We start from the raw sequence: 12,409 nt of genomic DNA, 5'->3' as shown, positions 1-12,409 counted from the left end.
CACATAATTCGCGACCCAGCGTTTCAGGCCTGGCTAGAGAGACAAAGCACATGTTGTGCTATGCGGTCTTCAAAATCCATGTTAATGCTCGGCGAATGGAAATTCTCCTACGAGGCTTTGGAGGAGTAATGCCTCAAGCATCTTTGCTACTGGTGAGAGAAGAGAGATCGATCAGTAGCGGGATCACTCTGCCCATTTTCCAGACATCGGGAACTATAAGAGTGTTCAAAGACAGTTTGAGAACAGTGGTAAGGTATTCAACTCCAGGTGAATCCAGATTCTTCAACATCAATGTAGAGATTTCGTCGGGGCCCAACGCCTTAGATGATTGGCGCCACGGATGACATTCGTAACTTCGCCCACTGTAAATTGTGAATGTCATTGGCTTGGAGACCACGAATACGGCGAATGGCTCTCCTCCTTGCCCTGTCTCTCTCGGGATGCACAATAAATTGACGGTTGAACAACCTGGCGCCTCTCTTCGGATCAGTCACGGTTATCTCGCCAAAAGTGAATGAGGTCCTGTCGTCCCGTCTACCGGGGTTCGAGAGTGACTTAACAGTAGACCACAGTTTGCCTACACCGGTGCCTAATTTACATTGCTCCAAGTGTGCTAGCCACAAATTCCGCTTACGTTCGTTGACTTCCCCTTTTTATTTCCATATTCAGCTCGCTGATTCTGGAGTTAGCAGGGTCCATACCACGAAACCCATTACGCTCATCAGCGAGTACCACTGTCTGCGCCGGGAAATTGGGCCGCACTTGGGGTATTCGACCGGCTGGTATAAAGCGAGCGGCTGCTGCGTTAAAGATGTCTCGGAATTTCCTCTCCACAACTAGCACATCCGAGGAGGGTGGCAGGACACTGAAGTGGCGATAGGTGTACTCTCTGAAGCCAGTCCAATCGGCCTTCTTATGATTGATAAACGTCCGGCGCTCAGAAGTAATGAAGTCGGGTGTTCGGTCGATAGTGAGAATTATGGGGAGGTGGTCTGACCCCAAAGGGATGAAGGCTTACCAGGATACGTCACTCAGGAGATCAGGGTATGCCATGAAAATGTCTGGCGAGCTGCAACACCCCCTCGTAATCCTAGTGGGGGCATCCTCATTCACCGTGCAAAACTTGGAGCCTTCAATCTGCTCTGTCAAAGCTATGACCCGCTGATCGTTACCTAGGGGAGAATACCATAAAATGTGATGCGCATTAAAGTCTCCTAGAACCAGACGATTATGGCCAGATAGTAGCCCACTTATGTCGGGCATGTAAGCCTGGCCATTAATTGGGGCACAACCACCAACCGGAGGTATTCACACGTTGTAAAGCTCTATCTCGGCAGTACCGGACCTGACTGCTATCCCCATGCACTCTATGCACGCTCCTTAAGCGATTCTTACGTAGCACATCCGTGACATCTGTGCAAGCTGCAGGTGTTGGTCAGCTTTGTCTCCTGGATCGTTGCGACCAATATGTTCTTCCGACACATAAAATCCACTATCTCGTCAGTCTTGCCACGGAGACCGTTGCAATTCAATTGCAATTGCAATTCAATATTGGGGCTGGGATGCTACTGTTGCGTATATTGCCGCACGGGAGAGGTCACATAGTCCGACGACGACGCATGTGACCCACTGCTGTTTATGTTCGCACAGCACCTTGCAACATATTCAGTGTGACTACACTCCATGCACCGGTTACACCTCACCGGCCGATGATGGAGACGGTTCTTCCAAACCGAATAGAACCCGGGACCGGGGTTCTTTTCAATCCCGGCACGGACCAGAAGCTTGCGGAGAAGCACTCCGGGATGTGTTGCTCCCATGACGAAGAAAGGACGAACACGTACACTGAGGCCGCAGCCCTTGCCTATGAAGGATTCCACCGGGTCAATCCGGTGCGTACAACCGGCCGCCATGGGATCCAGGCTCGTGATAACTATGAGCACCACGCAGGTTGGAACTCTGAGTTCAGATTGGTGTGGGGGTCGTCGATATCATAAAAAACTCAGCTCGGAGCTGCCAGGTGCGTCCATTGGTTGCAGATAGTAGCTCCAATTGCTGTCGCGGACAATCGGTGGTATCGAGTGGAGTCTACGTGGGAGACCGGACGCCACCGGCGAGGCGAGTGATTGGCGCTTTTAAATATCCAAAGGCCATCATGTTTCTGCGGCGATCGGAGCTATGCACCGGAACGAACTTGCCTACCTATTGGAGCTTGTCGAGGATCGCTACCTCCACATGCAAGTGTGGTTTCAATAACAACAGCTGAATGTCAATTTAAAATTTTTTTTTGAAATGTAAAATACGTACCTTGTGATCGCCCATGCAAACGTTTTCGCCAATTAGATTATACAAGTTAGGGAATCCTTCATCCAGCAGGAGTTTAGCTTGTGGACTCATCAAAATTCGATCACACCACGATGGACAACGTGTTGACATATAATCAGTTGGCATATCGGGATCTTCTTCGTAAGGATATGATGGTGGAAACTCAATAAGAAATTCATGCAGAAAATCTCTCAACGGTTCGAGCTCTCGGTCAAATTTTATTAACTGAAATAAAAAATTATCAAATATAACATTCAAGAAAAATATTCAATAATATCTACCCAGGACTCTTTAAATTTTAACTGGTGATCCGCATGACTGAATTCTTTTTTTCCAACAGTGAGAATATTGTCGCCGGAAGAATTTCGATAGTGAATTTTAGTATTATCACTTTTTGCACTTTGTACCCGGTGGGTAGTTAGGTTTTCTGTTAATGCCTGCAATAAAAATAAAATATATATTTATAATTGTGCATTAAACATATTTAAAATCTAAAAATGTCAAATTTCAAGTAGCATTACAATATATATAAAAAATCAATAGTTGAAATCTTTTGACACTTTACCACACGTTGATTAAAACACACTTCCGCTTGCTTTGAGTTCAACTTAATTAATGATCATTTCTTTTCAAATCAAGTTACTTATTTCACAATCAGACCTGTTTCCTGTTCGAAAGGAAACCGTTTCTTTTGTGCCTTAATAGATGTTGATTTCACGAAAGCTAGTGACTCTCAGATGTCATCATACTGAGTGAGATCTCGTGAATTTATGTGCATGCCAGCGTATTTATTGAATTGTTTCAGAGTACTTTTCAACTATTGTTGACTTTTTGTATCTTGTCCCCAAATTTCAAATCATTTGACAACCCCAAGTTACACTGCATTTTTCAAGCTAACTATAAGATTTTACAGAAAAATTTGTTGTCTTATTTTAATTTAAACGATTCGTATAGCAGGAAAATACTCGCCAAAGTCGAAAGCGTTATTCGATTCTAAACGATCACACTTTGATGCCACAATTCAAATTGGTTTTTCTAGATTGTATAAGATAACCGGACTAGACTAGATTTCCTCGCAGAAATTGATTAATTTATTATTTGAAAATAGGTTTACATAGCTTTCGGACGTATATCGTGCGTATGTAACACCATTCCGAAACTGATTGACCCTTATATACTCTCCTCTAAGAATTTATAATATTCTTTTAATTCACATGAGATAGGAATTGTATTCCCCAGGTTCTTGACAAGTCAAGATCGGTTTCGTAGGTTTCAAGTCGTAACAAACGTTTTTTGTATAAACAAATGTAACTCTGAATTGTAAATTCATTTCCAATCAATTTTCTCCGAACTTCACATCAAATCCCAAAGTCCAAGCGACGAAATAAGTTCCCATTTTCAAAAAAAAATTTCTTTAATTTACTTTTACAGCTCACATTTACCAAACTCTTAAATTTAAGTATAGGTACTTTGTGAAAAATGAACCACAATTAATCGCATTCACTTTTTCTCCACTTTTGTTATTTTTGGAATTGAAATTTCACATTGGGGGTGGATTTTTTTACTACTTGGTTAAGTTAGATATAAAAAAGTGTATATTAATTTTAAAAAAATGTTAGGAGCTAAAATTTTTCTGGGGGCCTAAACCTACAAATTTTTGTTTTTAAGTTAAAAAAAGTGCAAAAAAATTTTGGTTTGTTCGGACCACCCGTCTTTGAAAATTAGGTTAATAAGGAGTTCTTGTTTGGGTGGGATGGCCCCTCAGACATTGCCTTAGATATGGATATCAAATTCGTGCTCTACTCCCAAATGCCTTTAATTTGAGTCCCATATAGCCATTATCGACAAATATACCCATTTGGAGGGATTTTTAAAGGTGCGGCCATAAAAATCAAGTCCAAGTAATGAACTTGATGTGTATGACATTTTCTTAATCTACTCCCCAATACCTTTCATCAGAGCCCCATATTGCCATGTACTCCAATGTCTGTTTGAAAGAGTTTTGGGGTTGGAGCGACCCCATGGGTACTGGAACCCAAGTTGTAATATCATATTCGTATCCTCCAATTCCAATTGTCCCGATAGACCCACTTTTGATTTTGGGTGATATTTTTGGGTTTTTTACTTTTTTTTTAACGCTCCATTTCGAGTTATTTACTGTAACCATAACTAAAAATAAATAGTCGAAGCAGTCGGTGACAAAAATCGAATTGAAACTAAATCCATTTCGACTTTTTTCGACTTTTTTCGACTTTTTCGGTTTTTTTTTTTTTTGACTTCAAAGTCGATTATTCGACTTTAATCAGTAAAAGTCGACTTCGACTTTTTTAACCAATAGTCCATTAGTCGACTTTTAAATCCCTAACCTAAAAAGGACGTGGTTTTCTATGTCTGGTGACACGAAAAACAAAAGAGTCCCGCCGCTGGACTTCCGATAAACAATCCCATTTCTCATCTCGTAAATGCCGTGTTGTTCCTTTCCAAGCGCGTCTTTTAACGATTTTATCCTTGAGTCGCTGTTTTGACACACAACCAAATTCTTCTCAAATGTGTTGCTCTCTATCACCATTATGGCCGTGGATCCACTAAGAGCATTGACATGCAGTATCCTCGAGCCTGACCGATGATCCAACCGATAGTCGTAATCCCTCCAAGGGTTCAATTCCTTCCTGTTGAGAGTCATCGTATGAGAATTGCCATCAGTCACAATCTTAAAACTCTTCCCCTGCAGATATATTGTAAACCTTTTCAGCGCGTAAATTATAGCCAATGTCTCTAATTCAAGGCTGTAGTACTTTGTTTCAGCCTCCGTGGCCCTTTGGAAAAATAGAATATCGGGTACCATCTATTGTTATCATTCTTCTGCATGAGAACTGCCCCGAATCATATAGTGCCAACACGGGTACTCAACCAATTCCCGCTTCAGTACATCGAAAGCATCTTACTCCTGTTTCCCAAACTTAAATGCCCAATAATGCAGAATTTTCACAAACCACCTGCAATACGAACACAATCCCAGTAAACTCTGCAAGCCCTGCCATACGGGCAGATGACAAGGGAATTAAGGCCATTGAGGATTTTCCTTCGTCCAATCTCAACTCATGGTTATTCCTTACCAACCGATCAACACAAGAAAATGCCCCTAATACTTACCATCGCGATCATTATATCATCCATATATATTATCAAGCTACCATCCCTCACCATATCAGCGAACACATTGTTTACAAATCTCTGAAAATCCGATGCCGGGCATCCTCAAAAATTCGTACTGCACAAGTGCCGTAACAAACGACGCTCATTTTATGGAATCCTCCGAAACAAAAGCGTAAAAGAAAAGGTTCTTCAGATCGAGCTTAGTTAAATATCTCTTACCAGACAACCGATCCCAATCAGCGGATAATTGTTCTTAGCCGTCATCCAAGTTTGCGTCCTATAGTCGACGCACATTCGTAAGTCGCCCGTCTTCTTCCTGACCAGAAAAATCGGTTAAAAATTAAACATACTCGGTTAAACTGGGTCTGATGTAACCTTTCTCCAAATGCTCGTCCAAAATCACCCGCTGCTTACCTTTCTCGTCATATGACAGCCTCCGTAAAGAACAACCAAATGTTTTCGGGCTATCCAAAGTCAATCCAATCTCACTGCGAATATCAGGATTGACAGGTCTCTGTGGCATCAAACAGCGACTGGCAAATAGCAAATAACTTCCTACACGTCCCGACATCCACATCCTCACCAATATTCAACTCTACCCTCTCAGGTCCGCATTTCATACTCATTAATATCCCGTCAAAATCATCGTCCACCGAGCACACGGACACGTCATGCTGGCCAGGCCCCAATACCATCCTCATGTTAGATCGGAATATAGCTGCCATATAGACCAATCTTCCGGTATATATTATTGAGCTCATAAAAGGAGCATCCTTCGTCCGATCGTTCGATGACATTGGGCACAGTGAGTTTTAGCAGACCCTTACCCATTCCTGAGTATAGCTTCCATATTTTTCAATCTTCCGTTATAGAGAGTTGAAGAAGCGTTTTTCATTGGATGAAATTTTGCACAGTGCAATTTGGTAGACCTCTACACATTTTTGTTGCATATCATAAAAGGCGAAAAATATGGAGATGTCTTCTAAAACTCACTGTGCCAAATTTCATCAAAATCGGATTAAAAAACACTCCTTTTATATGTTATATATTCTATATCGGGAGATCGGTCTTGTTAAATTCCCCAGAAATAAGTAGAAGTTTTCGTACAAAGTATTATAAACTATTTATTCAGTTAATATAACAAGAGATCTTCTCAATACAAAAAAGTAACAAGGAATGAAATACGAAGTAGTAAAGGTTGCCATATCATGCACATAATGATCATATGTTCATGATGCCAGATCAATACATAACAATTCTTCCCTCGCATAGGATCTGTTATGGTGAAAATATGATTCTCTTCCTTGGTATCCTGGAAGATTTTCGTAAAGGAAACGTGTTGCCTTGGTTTGCGCCGTTGTCCTCACCTGGGTCTTCTTGCATACTTCCATCTTCTAGAATTACATCCTGATCTCGAGGAATTAAATCTCCATTACCATTATTCTCTTCCGAGTTGGGAAAACCATGAAAGTCCGACAATGGAGTAGAAAAATTTGTCGTATACGAGGTGTTGGTATTCGGAAAATCGTCGAATTTGTATCTTGTTGTTGAGATGTTTGGGAATCGTGTGTAGTTGATAGTCTGCTGTTCATATGAATTCGTTTCCACCTAGTCGACGCATCCTGTGACTGTTGGTATTCTATCGAGGTATTCGCCGCACTATTAGGCTCAGTTCTGGATCGAATTTGATCGATGTGCCTTTTTACACATTTGCCCTCATATAAAATTTCGTAGTGCAAGTCACCTATTCGCCGACATATTACTCCAGGTAGCCACTTTGGCATCCGATTATTGTTGGAGAGAAAATAAACATTTTGGAAGTTATCAAAAGAACGGAACGTTGCGTTAAACTGCATATATTGCTTCTCAATCATCTTGGTTGTTAAGTCTTGTGGCAATATTAAATCCAACTGAGTTCTTAAATTCCTACCCAGGAACAAGACTGCAGGGGCTTGTCCCGTTGTTGAATGCGGGGCAATTCTATATTGGCGTAGAAATGTATTCATATGTTTTTGTAAACTGCTTTTGTTTGCCCCCAAGGCCTTCATGGCATTCTTGACTGTTTGAACTGATCGTTCCGCCTGACCATTTGTGGACGGATGGTAGGGGGCTGTGAATTTATGATATCTCACTCCAATCTTTGTGAGGTAGTTTGAATTCTATTGAAGAAAAACAAGTACCATTATCTGAAACAAGCATTGTTGGTACTCCATAAGTGCCGAATAATTCATCTAGAATGGTGATCGTAGCGCTCGATGTGCTGGTAGGTGTCACTTTCACCTCAATCCACTTACTGTAAGCATCTGTTACTATTAGTAACATGGATCCTAAGAAAGGTCCAGCATAATCTACGTGTATGCGCTCCCATGGTGATTTCGGATATTGCCAGTGGTGGTCTCTAAACTTTGGTGGATCGTTTGCATTTTCTGCACAGTCCTTGCAGCTTTTCGCAACATTCTCAATTTCCTTATCAATTCCAGGCCAGTAAACGAATGACCTTGCAATGCCTTTCATTTTTACGATCCCTAAGTGAGCCGAATGCAAATCCTGTAGAATTTTCACACGTAGCGTTTCTGGAATCACCACTCGATGTTCAAAGATGAGACATCCTCCTGATAACCTGTAATTAATCTCGGGAGATCTATACCCATGTGCTTGGAGAGATTTACCACTCTCTAAAATTCGTAAGATTGGACCTAATTTCTCATCTTCCCTTGTTTCGGATGCAATCTTAGTAGCATTAGTAGGAAGTTGATCTATTTGGTTAATTAGAAATCCATCGAAGTCGTCATATTCAGTAATTGTGTTACGAGCTCCATCCACTCGCATTGCTCTAGAACAGTAGTCGGCGTTCGCATTTGCCTTCGTTGTCTTGAACTCGACAGTGAAATTGAAATTCGCCAAAAAATTAGCGTAGTTGGCCATACGGCTTATACATAAAACTGGCAAAGACTTCGACGGATCCAGTATCTGTGTCAACGGTTTATGGTCCGAAATAAGGGTGAAGTGGCGGCCATACACATAAAGAAAGAACTTGTTTACCGCCCAAACAATGGCTAGTGCCTCCTTATCGATTTGAGGATACTTACGTTCGGTCGCTGTCAAAGTCCTGCTAGCAAAGGCAATAGGCCTTTCGCGACCATCAGGCAATCTATGCGATAAAACGGCGCCTAAGCCAATGCCACTCGCGTCTGTTGCTAGCAGTAGTGGTGCCGACGGTTCGTAGGGCATTAAGACTTGATCAGATATTAGTGCATTTTTAATATCAATGTACGCTTTTTCCGCATTCACTGTCCACTTAAAAGGCTTTTGTGACATTACATCACGCAACGGCCTGCTCTTTGTAGATAAATCTGCTATAAAAGATGCATAATAATTAGCTTTTCCAAGAAACAATTGCAGTTCGTCATGGTTACTTGGTTTTGGTGCATCTCTTACTGCCGCTACATGTCTATCCGACTTATGAACGCCATACTCATCAATCTTGTGCCCAAGAATTTCAACCGCTGGAGCCGCGAACACACACTTGGATCTGTTAAGTTTTAAACCCTTTTCTCTCAAACGGGTTAATGTCGCCTCCAGAGTTGCTAATAAGTTATCAAAACTATCGGCATATATCAAGATGTCGTCGAAGAAGTTGCACACATTGTTTATGCCCTCCATAGTCCTTTGCCAAATAGCTGGTATATTGGCAGCCCCATAAACAGCCCTTGTTGGTCGTATTAACCCGTGTGTGGGGGTATTTAGCGTAAATGCATGCGCCAATTCATCATCAATCTGCAGATGCGAATATGCATCTGTTATATCCAAATGGCAGAACAGCTTTGCCCCGTGCATGTTGTTAACTAAATTTTCGGGTTTTGGGATGGGATGTTCATCTATTATAATTCTAGGGTTAACCGTCGGTTTGTAGTTACCCGTTATACGTATGCCACCATCCTTCTTAGAAACTATATGAGTAGTCGATGCCCACTCTGAGAAATCGACCTTCTTGTAAAACCCTTAAAACCCTTAAAATCCTTAATGCAAATGGAACATCCCTGGCCTTGGCAAAAACTGGTCTAACGTCCGGACGCAAATTCAATTTTACTGGTGGAAAATCCAACTTACCAGCAGTATCTCCAAATATTCCGTCAAACTTTGATAATGTACTCTGTAGTCTACTCAGCTCCTCAGGTGATAAATGCGGTGTGGCAGTTTTAATACTCATGACAGGCTCCGAAGAAAACAATCTGACAAAATCAATCTCATTCACAAATTGAGAAATCCACTCCCTTCCAAATAGCGCGTCGAAATCACCATCGACGACATACAAGTTCAGCTTGCGAGTAGATAGACCAACAGACACATTGACGGCTACACGCCCAACACACTCTATTCTATGCCCAGTGTAACTTGTAAAACGCCGGTCAGTCTTTAGTAGCCTCTGGTTCCCAATCCGTGATCGAAATGTATTTCTACTCATTATACCACATGGTGCGCCAGTGTCCAACTCCATTTGAATTTTTACACCATTTATCCTTGGCTCAATCATGTGCTTGTTTCATCTTGAACCATTTTGAGAAAACACTGCGTTCAATCGTTGTATTTCGCCATCATCACAGTCGTCTTCCGAAATTTGGCCAGTTCTGGACTTACACACTTTCGCAATATGGCCTGTCTTGCTACACACGAAACAAGACGCATTTCGGAACTTACACTTACTCCTTTGATGATTTCCACCACACCCGTGGCATTTTGCAACAACAACACCGGAGGTCTCATGCCCCCTAACTTCATCCTTTGGTTTGTTTTTAAAACGCGTTGTGCTAAACGCAACTTTGCAAGTAGTCTCCTCAATTGGGTTAGAATTATTAACATTACATTTCATCTCAACAGTAGATCTATGTGAAGCCTCTAACCTTTGCGCTATCTCGTAGGCCTCATTAAAAGTCCTTGGCTCCCTGGAAATTATCTCATCACAAATGTCTCTTGATTGGAGCCCGTAAAGCAATTGTTCCGTAAGCATACGGTCCAGAAACTCTGCGTAGTTACAATGCGTCGCAGCTTTCCTTAGTCTCAGCACAAAGTCAGACAGTGCTTCCTCTTTTTCTTGCACAACCTGGCGATATCTTATACTTTCTGCATACTGGTTGCGCTTCCTATCGAAATGTTTTACTAAAGTGTCTTTCACTTCAACGTAGGATAACTCCTCCACCTTCTTGGGACTCACCAGAACTTTAAGTGAATTATAAAGATCCGCGCCCATATGAACCAGCATATAACTCTTGTAGTCCGATTCTGCAACTTGACAAAATAGTCACCGCACAAAATAGTCACTTACTGAAGTGGAATCGCCCATCTTATAAGCCGGAATCGACACTGGTGGCATTGCATTCCTTGGTGTTGCATCTCGTTGTGAAATACTTGATGTCGCCGCAGCCGCAGCCGCGCTCGCAGCCGCCGACGTTGATTGCTGAATCGCATCAGCAAACATCTTCGATAATAATCGTATGTCATTCTCCTCCAGTGGCATGGTTTCAACACTTCTGACACTAATGTTAAATTCCTCAGAAATAAGTAGAAGTTTTCGTACAAAGTATTATAAACTATTTATTCAGTAAATATAACAAGAGATCTTCTCAATACAAAAAAGTAACAAGGAATGAAATACGAAGTAGTAAAGGTTGCCATATCATGCACATAATGATCATATGTTCATGATGCCAGATCAATACATAACAGGTCTATATATCAGCTATATCCAAATATGATCCGCTCTGGGCTATATTAAAAAAAAAATGGGTAGAGGTCTACCAAAACTCATTGTGCCAAATTTCATCGAAATCGGATGGAAAATTCTCCTTTTATAGGCTCAATACTCTATATCGGTCTATATGAAGCTATATTCAAATATGGTCCGATATCGACCACATTTCACAGGAATGGGTGGGGTTTTACCAAAACATGCTGTGCCAAGTTTCATCAAATCTGATGAAACAGGCTCAATATTCTACATCGGGAGATCTATCTATATGGCAGCTATATCCAAATATGGCCCGATTTGTACCACATTTTATAGGAATGGGTATAACTAACTTTGCCAAATTTCACCAAAATCGGGTAAGTAATGGATCTTTTATGGCTTAATATCATACTTCGGGAGATCGGGTGGTCGGTCTATACGGCAGCTATATACAAAAAAATGGTACGTTTTGGACTACATTTCACATGAATGAGTAGGGTCTACCAGAACTCACTGCACCAAATCTCATCGAATTCGGATGAAAAATGTGCAATTTTAAAAAATGGTACAAAATGATTTCGGTTGGCAAAATATCTGAAAATTTATAAATATAAAAAAAGGTATTTATTGGGTAACCCAATACCCATGCATTGGGAATTTGCCCGATAGTATACGATCTCTGCTCATCAAATTACATTTACATTTATCAAAAGTCTTTAGATTAGGCTAGATTGAAAAGAGGGTGCGGATATTAATCCGCCCATGCCACTCCGGACATACACCTAAGTCGGTAATCCGCTTATTGTGCGCTCTAAAAACTAAAAAGTAACCTCGAAAAATAAAATTTTTAGTTAGGAATTCCGTGCTACTACTTTCCATACCACTCCGCTAAGTTAATTCATGTCTGGTATTGTGTCTCCACCAAAGCATCGGTGTCTTTTAGCCGCGAAAGCCGAGCAATGACATAGGAAATACTTCAAAGTCTCATCTTCTTCCCCACATGCCCTACATATGCTATCACTTGGCGCAACGATTTTGTATAAGTTGGCTCGTAATCCTATGTTTTCCGTTATTACACCAAAAGCTTTACTGACCTCTTTCTTACCACCTTTCAGTAATAGACTCGTCCTCTCACGATCCGGATCACCTCATAGGATTTTCGCCGTTTTACCGACGGTTTCGCTGTTCCACAGCGTTCGTCGC

General features: G+C 41.4%; 1 protein-coding gene across 2 annotated transcripts in view; it reads right to left on the bottom strand.

Moving 5' to 3' along the window:
• LOC106084238 (inositol polyphosphate-5-phosphatase A) overlaps window positions 1-12,409 on the bottom strand; it is a 95,611-nt gene that overhangs the window by 53,789 nt on the left and 29,413 nt on the right. For both annotated transcript variants that reach the window (XM_013247799.2, XM_013247798.2), the window contains exons 6-7: window positions 2,607-2,762; window positions 2,308-2,550 (exon numbers count right to left, since the gene is read on the bottom strand). In XM_013247799.2, coding sequence (XP_013103253.2) covers window positions 2,308-2,550; window positions 2,607-2,762 — 399 coding nt within the window. The remainder of the gene's footprint in view (window positions 1-2,307; window positions 2,551-2,606; window positions 2,763-12,409) is intronic.

This window comes from Stomoxys calcitrans, chromosome 2 (genome assembly GCF_963082655.1).
Source record: "Stomoxys calcitrans chromosome 2, idStoCalc2.1, whole genome shotgun sequence".
Classification (NCBI taxonomy): domain Eukaryota; kingdom Metazoa; phylum Arthropoda; class Insecta; order Diptera; family Muscidae; genus Stomoxys; species Stomoxys calcitrans.
The sequence above is the reverse complement of the archived record's forward strand: the minus strand, read 5'-3'. Positions and strand labels throughout refer to the sequence as shown.